The sequence below is a fragment of the Alosa alosa genome, chromosome 15 (genome assembly GCF_017589495.1).
Source record: "Alosa alosa isolate M-15738 ecotype Scorff River chromosome 15, AALO_Geno_1.1, whole genome shotgun sequence".
NCBI lineage: Eukaryota > Metazoa > Chordata > Actinopteri > Clupeiformes > Clupeidae > Alosa > Alosa alosa.
In genome coordinates this window covers 5,369,499-5,394,390 of record NC_063203.1, presented here as the reverse complement: position 1 = coordinate 5,394,390, position 24,892 = coordinate 5,369,499, and the positions used below count along the sequence as shown (strand labels likewise).

General features: G+C 43.5%; 1 protein-coding gene across 1 annotated transcript in view; it reads right to left on the bottom strand.

The window, feature by feature from the left end:
• Positions 1-16,937, bottom strand: part of cdon (cell adhesion associated, oncogene regulated) — a 28,629-nt gene extending 11,692 nt beyond the window's left edge. The window contains exons 1-7 of the mRNA XM_048265233.1: positions 16,541-16,937; positions 2,888-3,017; positions 2,503-2,781; positions 1,631-1,777; positions 1,194-1,337; positions 794-1,078; positions 318-587 (exon numbers count right to left, since the gene is read on the bottom strand). Coding sequence (XP_048121190.1) covers positions 318-587; positions 794-1,078; positions 1,194-1,337; positions 1,631-1,777; positions 2,503-2,781; positions 2,888-2,957 — 1,195 coding nt within the window. The 5' untranslated portion in view covers positions 2,958-3,017; positions 16,541-16,937. The remainder of the gene's footprint in view (positions 1-317; positions 588-793; positions 1,079-1,193; positions 1,338-1,630; positions 1,778-2,502; positions 2,782-2,887; positions 3,018-16,540) is intronic.
• Positions 16,938-24,892: the final 7,955 nt, after the last annotated feature.

Below are 24,892 nucleotides of genomic sequence, written 5' to 3'. Positions count from 1 at the left end.
CGGACTGCACAAAGCTCACACTCATGGTGCTGCTTGTGCAAGCTGACCTTCTGAGCGGCCGTCTTCTCCTGAGCTCCGTTTCCCCCTCTACCTCACGTCTCTCCACAAACATTTCTCTTCTGTCTCTTCTGTACAATGCCATCGGCCCTCTCTCTGTCTGCTCTACTTTCCTCAGAACGCATCTGTTTTCTTCTTCACTTTAAGAAACAGGAAATGGCCTGTCTTTATGAGAGAACTGACCTCATCTGTTCTGTCAGGTTGTAAATGCTGTCATACTTTAACCATTCTCTACACTGAGTAACTGAGACTGGACCAACCTGATTGGACAGTGAGTCTGCCACTAGACTGCTCCGAGCCAATCCCATTGTCCAGCAGGCACTGGTACATGCCCTGATCGTGCTGTCGGACGGAGGATATGACGAGAGAAGAGCTGGACATGTATAGGCGTGGTGAGGGGCTGATCGGGTTGGAGTTGAAAAGCCAGGTGACGTTGGGGGAAGGATTTCCCTTCACTTGACAGGTAAATTGCACAGAAGAGTTGAGAGGTGACACCTTGTCAGTCAATCCAGCAACTAGTGATGAAGTCTCTGAAAGGCACAAAAAGAAGACTTTTTATTATTTCATTTTTGGCTAGAACATTCTATTCTATTACACTGATATTTGCAGTGTATCATCCATATAGAACTATGGTTTCAATGTATATCCATAGGAGATTCCAATCCTTGAAGAATGTAGGTTAAAGTAAAATAAGGAAATCTTCATTAATGCTTTCACAACTGTGCACTGGACTTACCAAACACATTCACAGTATAGTTGGCACTGGCCACAGTGCCTCTGTTAGTCTGCAGTGAGCAGTGGTAAGTCCCACTGTCAGCAGATGTCACGTCAGTCAGCACCAGGTTACTATATAAGAGTCTTCTCCTTGAACCCAGTGACACTTCCTTCCCATCCTGAGTCCACTTGACAGCAGATGATGGATTCCCAGACAGGACACATTCCAAGGTGAGGGACTTGGACTGTTCCACGGACACGTTGAGAGGGGAGGTGGGATAGATGACAGTTACAGGAGCAGGTTCATCTGGATGAGGTTCGTGGAGACGGATTAGTGTTCCATATAAATACATCATATCATAATCCAGCAGTTAATCAAAAAATTTTAAGAACTAGTCATTTATCACAACATTTCCCCTCACCTCTCACCACCACTTTAGTACCATGAGACTCAACCCTGGTTTCCTTGGTGATGGGGTTGAAGGCACCACACTTGTACATGCCCTGGTGCTCAGGGGTAATACTGACAATCTGAAGGTTTCCAGATGGAAGGAGTAAATACTCATCTGCAAAATATGAATAAAAAAGTAAAACACAAGAGATGTGCATAAGTATGTGAGTGTGAGTTTGAGACAGAGAGAGAGAGAGTGTGTGTGTGTGTGTGTGTGTGTGTGAGAGAGAGAGAGAGAGAAAGCGAGACAGAGAGTGTGCTGTATGTGAGAGAAAGAGAAAGAGAGAGAGAGAGAGAGAGAGTATGTGTATGTGTATGTGTGTGTGTGTGTGTGTGTGTGTGTGTGTGTGTGTGTGTGTGTGTGTGTGTGTGTGTGTGTGTGTGTGTGTGTGTGTGTTGTGTCCTTACCAGTGGACTCCTCCAGCCACTTCCCTCTGACGCGGTAGCGTGGCAGGGCTGGGGGGTTGCTGGAAGGCAGCTGGCACTCAATCAGAGCCGTGCTGCCCGCCGTCACATGCAGCGAGCGCCGCTGAGTGTGGCCAAACTCCTCAATGTCTGTCCCAAACACAAACACACACGTGCACACACCAGTGAGGACAGTACACACACTCAGTATGGAGCTGCTGGAGGGCTGTGTGGCGACTGTCACCCTCCGCTCAGCCTTGGAACAACTCAGCACAGGAAGGCCCCGGCATCATTAAGGATACTGCTAAAGTGGTGTTTGGAAGAGTGCCAGGGGGGGATAAAACAACTACTGCTTCCTGCACACACACACACACACACACACACCTCCCTCACCCCAGCACTTTAGCAGGCTAAGCCACCCTTACAAGGTGTTACAGACAGGAAATGCAGCGCTAGTGTTCTCAAAGAGACGTGTCCGTCCATTCTCCCCTCATCACTTTGAAATGGGTTTTGGAAACATGTGGTTTAGAAATTAGCGTTTGTATTTCATGCTCTGAGTGAACACCTGTTTTCATTTCTTCTTATCACACAGTGAATCACAAAGAGTTTTTTTCTTCTCAAAATACTGAAAGTAGTTTCACCCAGAAGACATCTTTGATATTCTGTCCTTTAATGTGACGAGTTCTTGAAACAAGTACATTGACGCAAAACAAGTGCAATGCATGATATCAGGGAGCTCTTTAAAACATGGGGATGTTTAGTTTAAAAACATTACTTGATATATAGTATAACAATGATGCCAGTCACTCATGTGTCAAGTTAGCTGGCAACTCTTGAACCTCTATAAAGTGCTGCAAGTGTATTTGTGGGCATACCTGCTATCTCCACATGTGCATAGCGGCTGATAATGACCCCGGCATCAGACTGGGCCAGGCACTGGTAGGAGCCCTGGTGCTCAGGCTGCAGAGAGGGCAGGAAGAGCGAGCCGTGCTGGAGCTCCACACCCCCGAGGGCTCCCAGCTCCAGTGGCTGCCCAGCGAAGAGCCACCACACGCGGGCAGAGGCCGGCCTCACCGAGCAGTTCAGCTGGACCGCAGTGCCCTGCTTCTGCACCACTGACGTGGGCTCCGAGATGAAGGACAGAGAGGAAGAATCTGACAGAGAGAGAGAGAGACAGACAGAGAGAGAGTGAGAAATTCGTTCTGACTGTGCATGAGTTGTGTGATGTGGACGAGGCGGTGGGAGTGGAGGTGGACTTACAAGCACAGCTGATGAGCAGGGCCTGGCTGAGACAGAGCACTGTGGGCAGCACCCTCAGGCCACTGGCCATGATGCCCCCTCACCTCCACCGGCCGCACAGGACCACACGCCGTCAGTGGACACACTGAGCCTGCAGCAGACAAATAAACAAACCACAACAACGTCAATCTTCCACTCACAAAACAATGGCCTTGGAACAATGTCTTTAAGAGTCAACAGGATAACAAGAGACATATTCGACATGAAATGAACAGGCATAATATAGTCATGAAGTCTAGGATGTAAAAGTCATGTGTGCAAGTACATGGGGGATCCTCTGCTGGGTTCCTCCACCATAGCTGGCTGACGCTCCCACTCTCACAAGTCAGCCCACCACCCAGGGACCGTGGCTTGGGGGCGCTAATCCCAGACAGCGCTCACAATAATCTTCATGACACATTGCCTTATACCTCCACTGATCTCACCAAGGCAGCCCCCATCTCCCCCTAAATCTCTTAGCCTGACCCTGTCCAGTGTCCCACTGAGTCTCCATGGAGCCTGGAATTCTGTAACCCCCAGACGCTGGCTTGCTTGAGGAGACACTGTCCCTCGTGCTCTTAATATCACTCTCCTTCACAGTGGGTTGCCTCATGAAGACCAGCAGCAGACAGCACAGGCTCACACAACCGGACAAATGTAGTGTATCAAAACGAACAGAGAGAGAAAAGAGAGAGAGGAGAGTGGAAAGAGCATAATTAGGAGCATTCCTGTTCCTCTTTTGAACCCGTCTTTTTTAAAGCCACCTCCATTCCTGCTCCTCCCTCTCCAGCACCCCTCCTCCTCCTTCTCCTCCTTTCTTTGAGGTAATCCGGAGGAGCTTTGATCAGGGCTTCTCTGGTGTGTGAGCTCGGCTGGAGCGGGAGGCCGGGGGCACAAAGGTTGTCCAGCTGCGATATTCACACAACAGCGGCCATGGAGCTCATGCTACAGCCATGACAGGCTCACAGCACGGCCAGCCGAGCTGCCCTATTGCAGGGCCAACCCCACCAGCAGAGCTGCCCTATTGCAGGGCCGACCCCACCAGCCGAGCTGCCCTAATGCAGGGCCGACGCCACCAGCCGAGCTGCCCCAGCTCAGTCTCAACTGCGCTCCATCATTGGGCCAGTTCCTACTGGAAAGCTACTGTCCCACACCCTTAGGAACTGGCCCAATGAGGACCACATAGAAACTACACCCATTTAGACACAGCCGCAGAGCATAGTTCATGCAAGCACATCATCATGTTAGTGAACTATGTCAAAGCGACTGAATGGCCCGACTTCAACCATGCATTATCACATATGAGCGCAGTTTTATGAATGGCTGTGAAAAACACTACAGAGGAAGCAATGAAACGGGACAGGCTAACAGCTAGTTGCCTGTTTATGTCATATGCTTAAAAACAAGTGTAAACACTTGTGTCCCTGCTGTAACTCAACTGAGGCTTCCATCTCAGAGATACAATGAACGCACTGTTCACTCCTAATTGCCACTTACACAGCTAGACACTGCCATGATTGTTCATTAACTCTTACCCTTACTCTCGTCTTCCCAACTTCTTCCACTGATATTAAATCTAAGTTGCTGTTGACAGGGTCACTCAATAGCTGAGTCACTCTTTAGTTCACACTTCCAACTGCACTATAATTTAGACTGTATTTTATTTATTGCACTACCAGGAATCCACAAGGACTTGAGGCAATCATGCAACTTCCATGCTTTCCCAGTAGAGTATTTAATTCTGCATTGTGATTGGCCAATTGATTCCTGCAGACAGGGTAGGGATTGCCATATTATTGTGTCAGAGAGAAGCCTGCCTTTATTAAGGCACAGTAGGCTTGGGTTCATGTTCAGCTGTCTGAGCTAAACAAGCCTGTAAACATGCTGAGGGCAAGCTGATCACACAGAGTTGACCATGAAGGCTATTCACCCAACTATAATGTATTATTCAAATAAAACAAACAAATCCTTCAGATTTGTCCTTCGCAAAAATGCCTATGATCCTTCACTCTGGGTAACAGGAGATCATTAATAGAAGGATAGAAGGAGTCAGTGACAACACAGAGAATACAATGTGGTTTAAGTCTTATGAATACACACAGCCACACTCTAAAACAGACATGTGTGCACACACACACACACACACACACACACACACACACACACACACACACACACACTTCCCTTTCTCAAAGCAGTATCTGAGGAAAAGTGAAGGAAGCTCAGGAAATAACAAACTCTCTAGGGCTCCCCCCTCACTGCAGAGGTCAAGGATCAGAGAGGAGCAGGGAGTGAGTGAGTGTCTGTTAGCACAAGGACACAGCCCAGAGCTGCTCCCAGGGAGCAGCCGTGTCAGTCAATCCATCTGACTCCCTTCCTCTCCTCTCCTCTGCTGGAGGCACTCAGCTCACCATTTGGTCCACCCCTGTTCCTGTTTGGCCCCACATTTTTTACATAAACCCACAAATCCCATCAAAGAAACCAAAATTCAGCCGTGGGTCTGCATGTGTCCGTGACGTATGAGCAGATAGTGTGTGTGCGTGTGTGTGTGTTTTCTGGGGCCAGTGATTCTCTCCCATCTGCACGTCCCAACAGGTACTCTTTGCTGCCCCCCATGCCATCCTCTTACCAGAATAATGACATATAATTACAATAATACCAACAGTGTCTCATGACACACACACACACACACACACACACACACACACACACACACACACACACACACACACACACACACACACACACACACACAATAGGGAAAGTGTGCTAGCTAGAGTTAGCAGGAGAAACCTAATCAGAGGAGCAGCACCTTTTGTGTTCCACATTTTTAACTTGTTCTCTTGTTTGCACCGCTGCATACGCGTGAAGAGCTTCCCTATCAGCCTCAGCAATCTGGCAGAACGAGGAAACAGAGGGGGCATCATTCCTGCCTCTTATCTCTCCACCTTTCTTCTGACATCCGCCAGCATACACAGGGCCCTGGGCAGACAGATACTGCCAGGATATCTTGTATCCCCTCATCAGAGAAAGCCAACCAGGACACTTGGCTGCAGGGGGGACAGAGAGCCCGAGGGAGCCGTGGCGCGAGCAGGGCTCAGACATGTCTCGTCACAGCTACGACAGCAGACGGTGGAGACGGAGCACCCCACTGGAGAGACCCGTCTCCCTCAGCAACAGATCTAAAGATAGGGGCAGCATGATCTGAAAGTTACCTGCACCCACCTTCTGTAATGGAGGACAGTTGTAAAGTTGTTCAAATATTCTGTCTGTTTCTATGATTGCAGCTCATAGTTCATACTGCAATACTTATGTCTAAGATCCTCCCATTAATAAGCAATTGCTTAAAGAAAGCCAGTGACATGAAATATTAAATTCTCAAATATGTTCACTTCGGTCACTTTCACCGATGAGCTCCATAAGCCTAAGAAATGAACATCTGCAATCCCAGTATTGCACTGAAATGAAAGGCTCATAAATGTCAACTTAAAAGTTAAAGTAAAAAATATCTGAGAGCTGAAAAAGCAGGATATCAATATTTAGATAAATTGACTGGAAATCAAATTAAGGGGGTAACTGCATTTGTTAATCACACACTTGTTGGTAGTTGTAAGAAAGCAGTCAGCAAATTCATGAGATGGGCAACTGAGAGGCTCCACAAGAAGCTACAGAATGACTTCGGGGACCCCTTGTAATCAAGTCATAAATATGGCCAGCACAATAAGGTCACATGACTGTGGTGGATGAATGGAGCACAGCAGCATCCCTATCAACGTCATGCTGGGCCGCTCAAAGCTGGTGTCACAGATTGAGGCGCTTTGGTGAATGGGGCAAATAAACTTTGTAGCGGAGAGGGAAAAGCTGTAAGATGAGAGCACCTGCATGTCTCTTCAGACCCTCTCCACCGCCAGCTCCCCCCTTCACCCTGTCCAACTGGGTAAACACACACAAAGGCAACACAAGAGCACATCACCAACCCCTGAGGGCTGACAATGAACAGGTCACAACTGGTGCCGTGAAAAGATAGTCAGATAGGGAGAGACACAGAATGAGATAGGTGATAGTCTACAATTGCATATTTCCCTGAGACTTCATACATTTTGAGCTATATCACAATTTAATATCGTAGACTGGGGCTTAATTTCCATTGTCACACATCTGCAAATTATAGCTGATATCCATACGCTCCACAGAGGGCAATAGATTACTTCATGATTCCTCAGCAGTTTCTGAAACAGAGTGAAACTGTAACAGGACAATTAGTCAGAGCTAGAAGTTCTTTGTGAATGAAACCAGAGGAGCAGAAGACAAAGAGTGTGAGTGTGTGTGATGGTCTACTGTGACCTGTGTGCCGAGAGTGATTCACAAAGCTATACCCCAAACCTGTCTGCACTCGCCCATCTTTTCACTGACAGAGGATCTTTTACACAAACATTCCTCAGAGTCTCCACCAGGTGATGAGAGAGCAAGAGAGGGCAGAGAGAGACACAGTGAGAGTGAGCAAAGGGGAACAAGAACCGGAAAGAAAACAAGAAATGGAGAAAAGAAAAGTGATTAAAAGTAAGCAAGAATACCCTAACTAAGTCACACAAAGTGGCACAGAGGACTGTCTTGGCAGAAATGGCAGAGAGTGATAGCTAGACTGATCATAAGAAAAGGAAAGTTGGATAGGAATGATTCATGTGGGAGTACAATGCAAAATCTCACCTTAACCTTAACTGTGAAAAGAAACTGAATTCAATACTGTACAAAGGCATGGAATTGGGTAAATGTGTTTTGTGAACACAAGAAAACAAGCAGAGCACAAAGCACAGAACACATATAGGCCCAACCTGTGCTTCAGTGTAGCTGCAGCATGCATAATTGCAACATAATGGTTCTCACTAGTTGTGATGTAGAAACATCTTTGACCATTTGCTGAAGTGAAATCATAGTGGCATAGTTTTCAGAGATGCATCTTCTATACACTGATGATAAATCCATACATATTTTTTTTGTTTTAATATGCTGCAAATATCCCTGTCTGTTCATCTGAGAACAATTTAATTTGAGGCCAAAAAAAGCTGCCCCCAGAGGCAGCTCACACCAGGCAGACTCATGTTGATGGTCTGAATGGGGCTGTAATTGGCTTCCACAGGACTGTGAGAGCAAGACACAGAGGCCAGCAGGGGCATCCTGTGGCAGACTAATGAGTGGAAACACTGGGATAGAGCAGCGTTTCACTGATTATAGAGAGCCATTGTTAAGAAAGAGGGGAAAAAAGAGTACCATATGAGTCCAAAGTCAGAGAAAAAGAGAAAGAGAGAATGATAGACCTGATTTAAAACACATTGTGGGGCTTAAAGCAGAGGCAGAGAGAGGGAGAGGGGGGGAGAGAGAGAGAGAGGGACAAATTTCAGGAAGAAAGACAAAGGAATAAGAGATTTCTTTTACTGCATAATAGGCATTGTTCACTGAGACACTTGAGGTACACTTCGTTTAAAAAAAAAAAAAAAAACATACAATCATATAATCACACTAAAACGCACATCTACTGATGTGTGTAATGAATAAGCATTTTTCTTTCTTTAATACTCAATTGAACTCAGATGAGAGAGAAAGGACCAAGACAGAATGTGTGGAGATATTACATATTCAGGGAGGTTTCAAAAACAACCAAAAGTCCTTCTTGTTGACAGGAATTCCAACCGTCTATAAGGTGTGGGGCTATGGTGCTACCTAGGACCTGTTGTTGTGACATATGTGTATGTTTATGTGTATGTGGTTGTGCACATATTTCTATTCTAGAACAACTCCCACGGCCTTATTGAGAGCAACACGGTAAAGGCCTGGTGCAAGAACGGGGGGTTGGGCATTCAAGAAGGGGTCATCACAGCAAAGGAATGAGACGAGAAGCTGAGAGGCCTCAGGGATCAGACAGTCCCATCCCACAATGCGTTGTTTACCAAGGACACACAGCAAGCCCTCAACCCCCCACTCCCATTCCACTACTCCAGCGAGCAAAACCCTGACCTGGGGAGCAGTGAGACAGCTCTAATTCCAGCCCCTGGGGCGCTCGGGCAAGTACATTACTGGAGCGAGTATGAGAGACTGGAGGGGTGGGGGCACTGGCTCCACTCATGATAAAAAAAAAAACATCTTAATTGGAGATTGTTCTACAAATGGCTGTTTCATTCTTAGGAATCTGGGAACGCCACTGCTGGTGGGACAGGAGGTGTGTGTGTGTGTGTGTGTGTGTGTGTGTGTGTGTGTGTGTGTGTGTGTGTGTGCTTGGGGGGGTTGTTTCCCAAGGTTTTCAACAGCAGGATTATCCTCAGGGGAACAAGCCTACAGTCAGTGTCAGACACTTGGAAACAGATCTACGGCTAGTACTGCCACATAAGGCCTCTGAGACTGAGACTTGAGATGACCGTCAGCTTGATTTACTGCACACAGGAACAAGTGAGCCCCGATAAGACCAGAGTCTTATGGTCTTATGGTATCGTGCCTATGCCCTGGCCCTGACTAGGAGACTTCACATCCTCATATCTACCATAGCACAGAGCTAGTTACAAGAGCAGAGACCAGTTACTATAGTGAGCAAACTGACTTCTCATTGAGAAATATGCCCCACTTGTTTAACCAGTGTACTGCAGATAGTATGTTGGTTGATCTTCATCCCACTACCCCATGCTGAGATGTTGAGAATATGTAGTCACAAAAGTCGACTGCAGAAAATAGCACAGACTGAGGACTCACATTACACTGTCTCAACTCACAAAGAGAAAGGAACCAGGCAAACAACAGAAGGGAGAAGGTTCCACTCAAGTCCCAGTCAAGCTACCCTCCATCCATTTAATTTCTCATCACTGGGAACTATCCGGCACATATATTCAGAATGGTCATTAGTGTTAATTAGTAGTCAACAGCTAAATTCACTTGCCTGACGACATATGCTCATTTTTCATGTTTTTTTCTTTTATTCCATTTTCACTCCCTCTTCTGACTAACTGCCACCCCCAAACCCTCCTGGATTCAATCACCTACCCTGACTCCACAGCAACGCTGCAAGACATAAAGACAACAGGGTTTCTGCGCAGTCTCCAGCAGAAAGGTCTCTGGCCTCTGCCCAAAAGCGCTCTCAGGCTAAAACATACATTACATGCTGCCATCTAAAACATCTGCAAATAACAACAGTGTTGGGAGTTCACCAACAGATAAATGCTAAAAATTTAAAGACGGAAAAACACTCAAGAAGACTGTCAGTCTGTTAATACTTTAGCTTTACATATAACAATTCCAGTGGAATAGAGATGAATGAGGACAGACAGATAAAGATGAGTGCCATGGGACGTGTCCAGGTCCATGTTCCATGAGTGGAGAAAACTGGGGTTAAACAAAAACTGTGTGGCCTTTGTGGCCGACATATAGTGTGGCCTTTGTGGCCTTGTTTGCTTCCGAAGAGCAACATTAACAAAACAGAAGATAAACAAATACACACAGGCTCGAAAAAGGCATTTTATAATTACATGTTTTTCAGTATGCGTTGAAAACCTCTAAAACATCCAGCAAACCTCATGCTCCCTTGTATGTACATGTCTGAGGCCATTAGAATAAATATACAGGCAGAACAGCCACTCTGACCAAATCTATTTAGGTTGTCTAAATGTTTATCTCTCTTGCCTTGTAAGTCTGGGACAGAACAGAGGTCTTGTTTTGTAGCACTCCAAGATCACAAAACAAATTGGGTGGTGTGAATTCAACAAACCCTCAGTCTGACTTTCCATTCCTGGCTACTGCTCAAGTCGTTAAACTCCTAAACATGTTCTGGACTCTCAGCGCAGCTCTCAAGGTGTAAGCTTGATCTGGACGATGACACACAGAATCTAACAGTGCTAACGCCACGCCATGGCCCACTGGTTAGCACTCTGGACTTGTTAACGGAGGGTTGCCGGTTTGAGCCCTGACCAGTGGGCCACGGCTGAAGTGCCCTTGAGCAAGGCACCTAATGCCTCACTGCTCCCCGAACGCCGCTGTTGTTGCAGGCAGCTCACTGCGCCGGTATTAGTGTGTGCTTCACCTCACTGTGTGTTCACTGTGTGCTGTGTGTGTTTCGCTAATTCACGGATTGGGTTAAATGCAGAGAACAAATTTCCCTCACGGGATCAAAAATGTATATATACGAAATCTCAGGACAACAGCAAATCAGTGCAATCATGAAACCATCAGGCACTGTGATGCCCTGAAATATGTCCCTGCTACTGCTGATAGCACCAACACATCCACTGAACACTGACTTTCCTCTTTGCCATCAAAGCTTGGATGGTGTGTTTAATTCCTTTCCACATGGTGACCAGTCTGAAAATGAATCACAGACTGAAGTTTGCATTGCTCTGCCCAATCTGACTTTGGACAACTGGAGGTTGTTTTTTTCTTCTTCTTTTAAGCCATCCTTAACTTTGGCGTTAACACATAGCTTCCTTCCCCTAACCCTGCTAACCATGTTGTTAAGTTCAGCGTCCCCTCCCTAGCCTGACCATGCACTGTCTGCTTTATGAAGGCGAGGCTGGTGTGAGGCAAGCATCATCCCACAACTAGAGGCCTTATGGTATTAGTGCTCACTCTGAGGTGGCCCAGTCACTGCAATATCAGAAGAAAAAACACTGCTTCTTCAAATAGGCAGCCCCTTAGGCCAACCAGGCACAGGGAGTGCCAGGCAGCCGCTCCTTCGCGCAGCCTTAATATAGTCCTGGTCTTATCCAAGGGCTTTGGAGCACCACAGTCGCCTGGCTGCAGAGACAACCCGGGGTAGATATGAGTTATGGTTTTCAGCATTTGAAATAGAAACCTGTGGTTATCCAGTTTTTTTTTCCCCTTCGAGCAGAAGTTCTTTGACTTTTGGGAAGGAGCCAAGGCAAGGCACAGGGGTCTAGCAAATTTAGGAGGGTCAGGTTCAGGAAGAGAGAAAGAAATGAATCTTGCAAACAGGAAGACGCTGAGGATGCAAAAATTCAATCCAATGTTCTGTAAGACTCCAGAACATTCCTTTTGCTGTGGGGGCTGTCAGCAAGAGTCCAGTTCACAAGTTCATCCTCAAATCTTCCCTTAATGTCTGTGGATCCGGAGCATTTTGAAAATGCTCGCAAGAGACTTTGCTGAATAATTATCTGATAAGTAGTTGTTTTTGGAACTGGGGGGAGTGAGGCAGTATATATATATATTACCATGTTGCAACTTCCTCAGGAACTGTAATTTCTTTTGTTCCTTTTTTGTTAACGAGGCCAAGTGCAATCAGACTAAGTGCTCTCATAAACTCAAGTCTCACAAGCCAAAAATCACACATGCAGTTAGTTCAGTATACCAATTTTAGTCACTCTTATAGGCCACCTTATCGCCTTCGTGGAGAGCCACAACAAAATGGGAGAGGTATTTTAAAGGTGATGTGAAGTTTCCCTTTACAAAGTTCACTGAGCACTAATGGATTTCACAGCACAGTGAATCGCAGATTAAAAAAAAACTAGAATAAAAAACAGATGCATTGGTGTTCTATCAGACATGCCCTGATATGTGAATCCATATTTGGAATGGAGTCGTGGCCACATCCCGCCTCATGCAGTGGCTCAGCCGAACATCTGTTTCTGCTGCTCCCAAAACTGTTTGTTTGTTTTAACAATTTTACCCTGATGGTTCTCATTTCATTTCTTAATCTCTTGAAAGACTTTATCCTTCCTCAGGTCCCAAAGATTATGAAATTCGACAGACCTGAAGTGAGGCATCTGGTAAAAGGTTTTTGGTGATTCTTTTAAATTTCAGCTTTGATGGCAAAGAACAGGGCATTTACGGCGCAAGTATTCCATCACAATGTTACACGACTCATTGTAAAAATGTATAGGATCTACATACTTAAAAATGAGTGACAACTGTAATTCTGTAAAAATGCCTGTTTGTTGTCATTCTTCCAATTGTAAGGCACTATAGCAAGCTTTCCACAGGAGTTAAGTCAGTTTCTATTTCAAGTCCAAGTGTCTGTGGAACTAACCTGAAGAATAACATTTTCTTCCACTGAATGTGGCGAGCTATATATGCGCATCACATAAAGCATGGGTAGAGTAATATGAAGTCAATGATGAAAAAAAGACAAAGCAAACTATCAGTATGCATACCATGCAGTGACAGAATAATCACTGTCCCTTCGCTGTGTTTGTGGAGTGCCATAAGGTGGTGAGAAATGAAGGAGTTATTCTAATCAACCAGCAGGGAGCACTCCCTTGTACCACGGCTCAAAACTCCCAGCGTCTTCAATCGGCCCATCTTTCCCATCCACCCCCTTCTCCTAGCTGCTGGGCACTGTCAATCAACACCAGAGCTCCTTAAAGCATGTTGGTACTTTGGCAACTGGCCGCAAACTCTCATTTGTTCATTGAATACCTCCAGGAGCTCTGGAGTTGTCGACTCACCCTGACAAATGAGAGCTGCGCTTAGAGAACCAAAACCAATTATTTTGGGTGGTGAACATATACTGTGCAGGGCCACAACCGTGCTAAAATGCAGCATGTGGATTATCATGTTTTTGGGCAGTTCTCATGGTATAGACTGCACTTGTGACTTCAACAGTCAAGATGAATGAACACACAAAGAGGTTTGTGTCTCCACAAATAATATCACTTGTGGAACAGCATGGCAGCAGGGCCGAAGTAGACAGCTCTTGATCACAGCAATATGGCAGAGCCATTGTGCCAAATAGAAGTGTCCCACTACGACCATACAAGCGCTCCATAATAATACATATATGCAGATGGAGGAAGTGTTTTCAATTCAGGAAGTTCCTCTCACTCTCCCTTTCCCATTTATGACTCAGTATTTTCAGAAGGTCGTTCATGGCCAGCAGCTGATCCTTTATTGCAAAAATACTTAAGATCACAGCCCAAACTCAAATAAACAACCAAACCACACAGTGATTTAGCTGTTAAAATTCACTTTCATCCCTTTTGGGCCAGAGAGAGGATTTAGCTGCCTAACATCTGTGTGGCAAAGGAGTCAGGCCAAGTAGGACTCCCAAAATACACTGTGGGGTGAGCCCAGATTCCCTCTTCTTTGCCCACGAGGACACACCCGCTGCCGTTCAAACACACTTTTTTTACACACAGGCATCACTCTGGTCCCATACATTTACATACAGTCCTGCCCACTACTAAGACACCCTAGCTTCAATAACAAGCACAGAGAAGATCCACCGGATTAGCCCTCAGCACCTCATAAACACAGTGAAGAGGGAAGGACTATTTCTGAATTGGCTGCATTAATGCCCGTTTCTCTTCCCAGGTTAGGAGGTGGAACTATAATAGTGAAATGAAGAAAATCATGTCTGCATGGACTTGTACCATTACACATGCTTACATTCAAATTGGCCACTTAACATACCTCTACAACAGGCACATGTGTCTATCATTAGCCTACACGCCCTAATCGGCCAAACATTCTGGCACACTTAATGTCACAGGACTGTGTTTAGACCTCGTCTGTAGAGGTACTGGTATGCTAATGATTTATTCTAAAAGTAAGTCTCATTTTTATAAAGTAACCCTTTCAAAATGACGGAGTCCACTTTTAGAATCTCAGTTTTAGCTTTTTTTATATTTTCTATTGTTACAAATATTAAATTAATTTCTGCAAAATGATGTGTCTTGATTCAATGAAACTTAATCTGCTTTAGACTTATCATAACTTCCATCCCAGCCCCAGCCCCACCTTCCCCCTGCACAGATGAAACAATGCTTTAGAAGCTGTTTGAACTTGAAAGTGTTTTACTTCTAGGCACCCATCTGTGTCTCAAGAGTTTGACATCGTGGAGTTTGGAACAGATTTTCAGAACTATTCCCCCATAATGTATGTTCTTCCAATTTCTGAGGGCATAAATCTACACAAAGACTGACTCTGATTTACTCTCAAAGATTTACTCGTGGTTCCCCACAGAGAGGATCATTGGTAGTATAAATGTTCAGGCCTTTATTTGACTTCCTCCAAAACATTCCTTTCAATATCAAGTACTGTATGTCCTCGTTAATATTATTCAAACTCAAAAACTCTATACATCTGAATGTTATTGCTTTCCATATTATTTGCATTACTCATAAAATAATGATAATAATAACACTGGTTATTATCAATATTATCATTATTGCTGTTTTGATGTTAAAAACTGTAAAAAACAAAACTGTATTTAGGATTACAGCATATTAATATATCAAAGATGAACATTAATATGATACAAAAGGGCAATGATGAAATAAAAACTGCATTATATCACAGGTGACAAAAAAAATATTTGTTGTGTCGTTCAAATTATTTGTAAAATCTGTAAGAACTTCATTCCATTAGTTTTGTGGAATACTGGTATTAACAACCACTTTCCAAAATAGGCTATTGTACAATTCCCTATAGAGAATTGAAGAAAACATACATATTCAACACATACGTACAAATATAATAAATTTGGCACATTCTATTATTAACTATCAATTAACGACAGTATTCTCTTTAGGCGACTTTCACCTGAAAAAGTCCAGGGGAGATTTTCAAGTGAAAGTCACCTCAAACTTAACAGGTGGGACAGTATGCTGCATGATGCTGACATTTCTGATTTGACAGAAATGAGAGACAAGATGAATAGCTTTCCATGATCTCCTCATCCAATTGTTCCCCTCTTTCATTCTGATGACACAGTTCCTGAATTTTATTTTTAACCAGCGAGGACTCACTGATGTAAATTTACAATGATGCTTACTATCAGGACATGCAATACAAATGAATCAATTGTCTACTAATGTGTTGACAACAGATGACACATCTGACCTGACTTTAAAATAAAAAAGAGGCACCAAATCACCACACACAAGTAGGTCTGACTGTTTGCCGTGGGTACACATACTATACATGTGTATAGTGTATTATGTAGCCTACTAACGCTGTTTGCTTCCCATAGTGTTACAAGTAGAGTCAAGTGAAATTTTTTGGCAGAATCATCATATATCTCACATTTTTATTCAATTTGTAAATTGTATACAGGTCCATACTAGTTAGATGTCTAGTTTTTGGTATATCCCAAAGCACATCTCTATACAAAGATATAATATGTTGAAATATTACACTGTGAAATCCATGCATTCGTGTTTTTTTGTTGTTGAAAGTACCCAAGTGCTTTCAGAAGTACTCTAAAAGGTAGGCTACTATAAGAAATTAAAGTTTCCAACTATTACTACATGTCTTAAGAGTATTCAAGGCCTCGTGAACAGCTCTAGGTGAACAGGCTTGAAATTGTGGACAGTCAAGGCTTTAATATTTCGAAGGACTATTGCAGCCCTAGTAATGTCCGTGGGCGCCCCCATCTCAACTACAGAAAAAGGCAGTCGAAACCCTCGTGGTAAGTTTTAACCCGAAAACAGTTCATTGAATTGCAAAATATATCGAATCACTGTGAGAATTTTAACATTATACAACTAAAAAGTAATTTAATGATTGTCAACCATACTGCAAGTTAGTCTTTTCCCCAAAACAACCCCTTCAACCACTTTCCTCAAACTCAAGCGCCGGGACTTCTGCGAACTCAGTAAAAACAGTACTATAACCACCGCATCCCCCGAGTAGCCTATTCCTTACCTTTTGCAGGAGGATATACGTTGCGGGAATCTGGATAAACTAGCAGAGAAGCGCATTCTTATGGCAGAAAATCCGAACTGGGCCCTCCATTAGATACGGGCGCAAAGTGCAGAGCAATTGGAGGAGAAAAATAAAACCGAAAAGAAACTTTTCGCTGCTTCGGCTCTTCAAAACTGAGGTGACTGAAAAATGCTTGACGCAATACAAACAAGCGAAAACGTTTATCTTGTATTCCGGACACTACTCTTGGAAAGTTACGCGCTCTATGTGTACCTCTCGGTCCTTTCCCTGCTCGCTCTGCCTTTCACTACAACTGTCTTTTTCCACAGACACATCCGTGAAACCAGTATCGAATTGCTCAGCAAATCATAGCAGCGGTTCGTAGCCTGATCGTCAAACCAGGAATGTTCCAGCCCCAAAGCCCAATCCGTTGGATGCGTAGTGGGTTAGGCAGAGGAGGAGGGGTAGTGGTGTTGCATTTGTGTTAACAAGCTTCTCCACCAAACAAAACGCTTATGTTGACCTCTCTGAAAGTGTGACATTGCTTCTCATAAGTATCCTATTCCTTAATATTAGAAAATGTAATAGTCTAGTGGTAGCATAGTTTCTCTATAATTCAGTAAAAATATTTTAATGACTTTTTGTCAGCTATTTTGGAATTAAAATAAACGTAGGTTATGTGTAAACTTTACAAATGTAATTAAACCGTTATCCTGGTGTTACTAATTATCTTCTTACTTCACTAAAGAGGGATGGTTTCTTATGTGTTTTGTGTTTTAAATTTCCCCTGGGAATCAATAAAGTATCTATCTATCTATCTATCTATCTATCTATCTAATACGTGAATGCTACCCCTTTATTGGGAAGTTGATTAACTTTTGGCCTCTGATTTATGAACACCTAAAAAACAACAATGCCGGCCACAACACACAATAACTCAGATATATTACTTTCAAAATAACAAATGATCATTTGCACCTGGCAACCCATGTCACAAGTCCCAATAAGTCCCAGTGTATGTGTGTGAGTGTGTGTGTCCCTTTACTCACACAGACAAGAGAGATAAAAGTATGAGAAACAGTCATCTGCTAAGGGCATATGTAGCTATGGCAGTCACCACTCCCGGAAATCATTTGCCTAAGTCTAACGGACTTTGGGCCCAAAATGGTTCAAGCAGGTGCTACTCAGTATTTGACTGCCAAACACTGAGTACTCTGTGTCTTCTAAGCAAACCTAGTTTCACTGGTCGCACCAAGCCTTAGGATCATTAACATGTTTTGAACATCAAGTTCAAAAGTCTGGAGTCATGCAAAATTCTGACAGAAATCATAGCCTTATCAGAAATCATCACCAATACGATAATAATGTCAAAGTATTGTTTTTATTTCAATATTTGTTCTATTCATCCATTTTATATTCATCAAAGGATCCTTCATTGGCTGCCACAGTCACAGCTTTCCAGACCTTTGTCTTGTGTTGAAAATATTCAGTGCAAATGTCAGTCTGTGCCTTCTGTAGGTGTGCTTGGCTTGTAGCACATTTTTCTGACCTTTCAACGAAGCACTCCCCACAGGGTCTCAAAAATGGTCAGATCTGGTGATTTTGCAGACATTAGGCCATCTGTGTTCTCGCTTCATCTTTTCTTCTTTTAACCAGTTAAAAACACTTACCGCAAGGCATGACAAGTTGGTAGCCTTTATGGTTCTTAAGGTATATGGTTCATGGTTCAACATTTCGACCCCCATAATGACCCTGATAAAGGCATGAAGTGCTGAAACATAAAGGTCAAATAAAATGCATCAGAGTTTGAGTGTGCGAGGAAAGTTTTTTTTCCCTTGTATTAACTCTTAATACACAATTTGAAATGGTTTAAAGTAATCTTCAACCATCTGCTATATGCCTCACCTATGATTGCCTCTTTGATTCAAATACCTCATATTAAACTCATTCATCCATAATGCTTATTTGTGGTCATCCACAGTTCAATGTCTGTGTTATTTTGACTCAGTTATCCCCTTTTTGTCAAGAATATTTTGAAAACAATATTTAAGAATGCAGTCGACTGAAGACCTATACTTGATTTACGTGTCATAATGTGAATATAAATATGTCTTTATCTCTATATCATTTAGGGTAAGCATTAATTAAGGAAAAGAAGAAAAGAGACTATCATTATGACACAAACTTCATGAGCTGAAATGGGGCTTTGTAGTTTTGTATGAAAAGCTTATTATCAAACAGCAACATTCATTTGCAACACAGCAATTTGCAACATTAGAAATGTTCTGGCTTTATGCTTAAGCTGTTTAATGCCACGACAGTGAAAGAGACTATCAGCCTCTATGAAAACCCTTTCTGGAGAATTGTAAAAGTTTGAGCACAAGTATCTCCTGTATATGAGTGTATGTCTATATTTCTCAAACTCTGACAGATAAAAGACTAAACAAAGTCACAGACTGTCATTAGTTAGTCAGATGACTTGAATAAAAAATAAAATGTGTTGCAAAAAAATGTTCACATGCTTTTATGTAGCATTTTTCGTCATCTCTGTATCTCATACTCTCTCGAGCTCTAGGACACTGGCTTAAAGTTGGGGAAGTTGTATGAGGAGCCGAAAGTTGTGATTGGACACAGTCACATCTGAAAGGCTATGAGGTCTGTCCACGGGGAGCAGAGGTCTCCACACAAAGGCCGCATGAGGGGGTTAGGGGCAGCAGAGGGGCTGTGTGAGGGGGCTGAGGCCATGCTGGGAACTGAAGCTGACAGCACAGACACTTCTGCTCTCTCGGAGCACTGCTGTCTCGGGGACCCCTGGGGTGGCAACTCACATAGCTGTGCAGAGCTGCCAGTTCAAGCCACTGGGAGAAGTGTTCGAGTCGCCGCTAGCACAAACCAACAGTGTTGCCAATGGGCCCTACTCAGATCGTTATCACAGCCATAAAAAGTGCTGCAAAGATATTCAGAGCATGCTGTGGTTTCCCCAGAAAGTCTTAGTTAGCTCATAAAGACAAGGTGCAAATTAACATGTGTTACTTAGAGTTAGGTCTATTGATTCCTGTTATCATGCTGTTCGACAAGCAACTTCTTCTCTGACCTCCATACATGCCATAGACTATGAGAATAGATTTTCTAAAAGAGCTCTTCTAAATCAATTTCTCCTCTAGACATTAAACTGACCTAAAAAGAATGTGTATTGTGCATCCATTTCACTATGTATTGTTCTTTCAGGGTATTTACCATGGTCCTTCGACTGATCAGCCAGAGGCCTTTGTCAACAGTGTGTTTACAACCTGCAAAATCAAGCACATTACTGTTTACCCTGTCAGCAGGGGCCTGCTGAGCTCAGTAATCAAAGACTCATTTCAGAGAGCTGGAATGCCATTGCTGTGTTAAAGGCATTCTAGGCTTGGCCTGATGTGAGTGAGTTACCTTTAAATCAAGCCTCTTGAAGAACCTTTGACCCCCAGCTAAGAATTTCCACATGCAGAAATTACCCAGCGAAACAGTATGAACTGTGGATTATACTTGATTTATCAGGTAGATAGAATCTGAAATTGTGCAGTAAGCCTGACACTTATTTGAAGCTCTGTCTCAATTCATCTGTGAGTTTTTCCCCAAGACTATGCTCATGGGAATTTTACCTTTATGTTGGACATGTTCTTTTTTTTGCATTTCTACATAAACATACATACCTTGATCTTTGTTATTTGTACAGACATAGCCACATGTCAGTGAGAATGTGAATACACACATTTGGTTTGTATGTATATATGTCTGCATGTATGTTTTTGTAAGGATTACCACTGATGTTAAACACATTTTGCAATAGTGGACTTGCAGTAAATAATGACCACAGAAGTGCTCTGCATTTTACTACAAGAACGTAACAGATCTCCCTCAGGAAGACTATATATCTCCTCCCTCTGACGGATGTGTGTGTATGTGTGTGTGTGTGAGACAGAAAGAGAGAGAGAAAGAGAAAGATACCCCTCCCCATCTGGTTTGTGCATCACTGTGTTGGGATTACATTATCCATCCTGGGCTCTCTGGGAATTTCATCAGTGTGTAACATCTCACTTATTCACACATCTCCCCATGCTTCTCTGCCTCTACTCCACTCCTGGCTGGCTCGCCACTACCCCACACAGCACCAGGATGACCTCACCCTTCCCCAGGAGAACTCCCCACTTCACGATGGAGTTCTAGCAGTCTGTATTCTCAAAGAGTAGTTCTGCAGAAGGTTCCTTAACTTGAACCATTTGGAATTTCCAACTCAGCTGCCAACAGGAACCCTTTAATCTTCAAAAGGGTTTGTCTGAGATCTCATGTAGTTTAGTGTATAAAGCTTCCATCCCACTCCTGTTTGGCATTACAAGGCTATCTGTCTCGTGTGGCACCACAAAAATAACCCCAAGATGGTCGTACCGCCTGTGAGTGAACAAAACACACAACTGTGCGGCAGAGATATCAGACTTCAAAGGAACTCCAAGTCTTCCTTTCAGACAGAGCGAAACAGTGGTCAGATGTTGAGCAGATAGGAGCGGTTGAGGAATGTGATGTTATTAATTGATAAGAGAATCAAAGGTGACATCAAATGACCGTGACAGACTAGTGGCTGCATGATAGAACTGGGGAATAGGGGAACAGAAAAAGAGCGAGAGGTGAAATATCACTCATTTTGATGTTTCCTTGAGGTCCCACTGTCTGTGATTTACAAAGCAGTGGTGTTAACCCGGATCAGAATTTACTTCCCCTGTGTGTACACACACACACACAACACGCACAATATACACAGACACACACACACAAACACACACACAAACACACATACACATACATACACACAAAGCCCACGCAAAACAAATGAAAAGTTTTCATTCAGTGCTTTGAATAGAATTAATTTACAAATTCCACACTTAAGTACCTGGATGGAATACACATTAGTCAGACGCGTCTCTCACACATTCCACAAACACTCTCTTTCAAGCCTCGACACAAGCTCATTTACCCTTAATAACAATGGCAATGCTCTCTGTTTCAGACAGACCTATGTGCGCTCATACTTCCTCGAATACCATGTCTAATTGAAACACTAATCCAAAGGCAATCCCCACATTTCTGTGAAATGGTGTGTAGCCTTCCACTGAGCAGAGTGTGAAGTAAAGCGCCCTCTAATTTGCTCTCTTCAAGAATCCTGTTTTGCAAATGTTTGTGTTAGCATGCAGGATTAACTATATGTATAGGGAACAGCAAGTAATATGTTCAATTTTAGTCACAGTTTCATGAAGAAGAAAAGGCAAATTATGTTTGCCTTTGGGAGCTAGGTGTAGACATGGTCTAAATGGCTGTCTAATGAAACCAATAAAGGCTTGAGAAGCTGTTAAGTGGCATAGCAGTCCTGAGATGAATACCATAAAAAGGTGAAGAAAATGAGCTGGATGAAGAGGGTTATGTCCACGCACCACAAGAGCTTATCATCTCACTTCAAGCTGGGCTGTAGCTATGGAAACAGGAAGTGAGAGGCAAGCTTCCAAGATGGCCACCAGCTTGTGAATAGGTGCATTCCTCAACAGCAGGGTGTCGTTAGAAAAGCAAAGGGGTGAGTGCGGGGGGAGAGAATGTTTACTCCAAAATGGACTATATAAACGGTAACTACTGCTGTTTTAAGGACTTCCTATCACTACGTATTCCATAAAACTGCAGTTAAGCAAACAATCAGTTTTCTTTGGGGAGGTCTTGTGTCTTCTGAAGTTCAATTGAGGACCTCTGTTCAGTAATCAGAGCAAATGTGTTATAACAGCTACAAAGTATTAGCTCCACTGTATAGATTGTAGGCTATATTAATGCAAAATATGCTAGATGCTCTTAAATATGCTTCTTAACAAGAAAGATACCAGCACTGAATTCTGTGGTTTCAACACTGGCTACTGTATTTCTTTTTGGTAAATCGATGCTCTGATTGTTACCATTACAGGCGGGCTCTAATCCGTTGTTTGTTTTTGTTTCATGAGGAAATGGCAGAGATGATGAGGGCGCTGCGACATCATCATGCAGGCAGCAGAAATCAATCAGCGTTTAGGATTTCATCAGCCAGCTTCCAACCATGAGGGAGCAAAAGACGGGTGTGAGTGCTTTGTGTATAGGCTTGTCTCAAAGTTGTAGAACATTAACACAAACAGGCAGGGTTTTCCCTAGTTTTATGTTACTTATGCCTAGCAACAGAAAAGACAAATTGATCTAAATGATGATGTTGTCTCCAAAAATGACACATTTAAACCTCCTTTAATATTAACAAACCTTTTTAATGATCATTTCCTGTACTGTACAGTCTATTATTTTTCCTGGGCTGTCACCTTCACGGGAAGATATGGGCCTATAATGCAATGTCTTAAAAAAGCAGATGGTAGCTGCATCGGACTCTGCTCCTGGGAGTGAGAGAGAATGAGAGAGAGGAAGGAGTGGGAAAGGAGAGTGAGCTGAGCCTTGTGTGTGTGTGTTTCTTTGAAGACAGGATGTATGCAAGAGATAGGGCACTCAAAGCCCACATGCCTCTTCATCCTGCTCCATCAAACTGCAGACAGCACCCTGATCGCTCCTGGTATTCCGAGTATCATTTCTGAATGTGTGCATCCTTTCAGTCAAACACACACCATCCGGACAGATACCATCTGTATCTTCTAAACTCTTTCTCTCTCACACACACACACACTCTCTCTTTCACACACACACACACACACACACACACACACACACACACACATACATGCAGAGGAAAAACTTGTCCACGCATGTATGCACACAAATATACCCACAGATGTTCACACTTGTACTTGTGCATATGCTCACACATGCATGTACACACACACACACACACACACACACACACACACACAAACACACACACACACATTCAAATATATGTATTATATCCTATATATATATATATATATATATATATATATATATATATATATATATATATATATATATATATATCTGAAGGAAATTCATGACAGGATTTATATATATATATATATATGTCATCAGATGTCATAAGATATTCAGTGCCAGTGCCAGTAAAACCAGCCTATTGATAAACATTGACATTAACACCCAATGTGTGTGAGAGTCTTTTAAATACAGATGTTTGAGGCATCATGTGCGTTTACAGTTGTGTCTCACTAAGACCGCCCCAAGTTTCCTTTTATCTAATCTCATGTGCCAGGAGGCAGGGAGCTCAAATCCCGGTGGGGTAGGACAGGACAAATGGGAGAAATCAGGCGCAGATGTGAAAGTGCAGCATCAGACACTGATGTCTTCATAATAATCTCACGTCTTTCCACCGACGCTATCACTCCACAGAGCCTCCCTGTCTCCAGCCCTCATGCCACAGAGAGCAGCTCCAGCCGTGGACAATCGGCTCCATCCTGCAGGCCCCCGTCTCTCTCTCAGGCCTATTCTCCGTGCCTGTTCCAGAGGCATAAATTGCAGCTCCCTTGGGAAGGATGGATGGAGAGTGAGAGAGAGAGAGATAGAGAGAGGGAGGAAGACTGAAAGGAGGAGGAAAAAGATGAGATGAAGCCATCAGAGAGAGCTCCTGTTACATATAAGCTCTCTTGGACAAAAGTCACCAAGAAAAGAAAAACAACCCTGTTGTTGAGCTGTTCGCATTCAGTCTAACCCAACGACACCAGATAACATTACAAAAGCCTCCTGCTGGCCAGACCCTAGTGACCAGAGCCCTGCACAGCTCCTCAGGCTGGTGCACTGACCAGTCAAACAGTGTGCGAGTGTCACAGGCCTGTGAGCTCCTCATCAGGAGGCACTGAGGGGCCATTTACAGGCCAATTAAAGCTGAATAAAAAGTGTTCTCCACAGAGGCCCATATTTTACAGTCTGGGGCTTGCTCCCTTGTCTCGCGCCCACCCAGCAGCAACCTCTGTGGCCTCACGCCACCTCGTGCTCCAGTCTGGCCGCACAGCGCTGAGTGTGGAACTCTGCCCTCTCATCTTCCCACCGCTTCTCTTGTTCCTCGCACACTAAGCCTGCACATGAAAATACATGATTCATGGCTTGTGACATACTGAAAGGTTACGGCGTTGAACAGAAGCTCAGTCAAGGTCTTTGTAGAGGACCACTGCAGCCAAACGGTGACATCAGTTTCAATGTTGTACAACAAACAACAACGGAAGAAAGTGAAAAAAATGGATGGATATATTGAAGTCAGACTTAATGTCAGATTTTGCATGCAGCTTAATGATGTGATACACTTACACTTGTTTTGTACATTGACAAGAGAGAAAAAGAACTTTGAGGAAAACAACTAAAGCAAAGGGAATTTGACCATGCGGG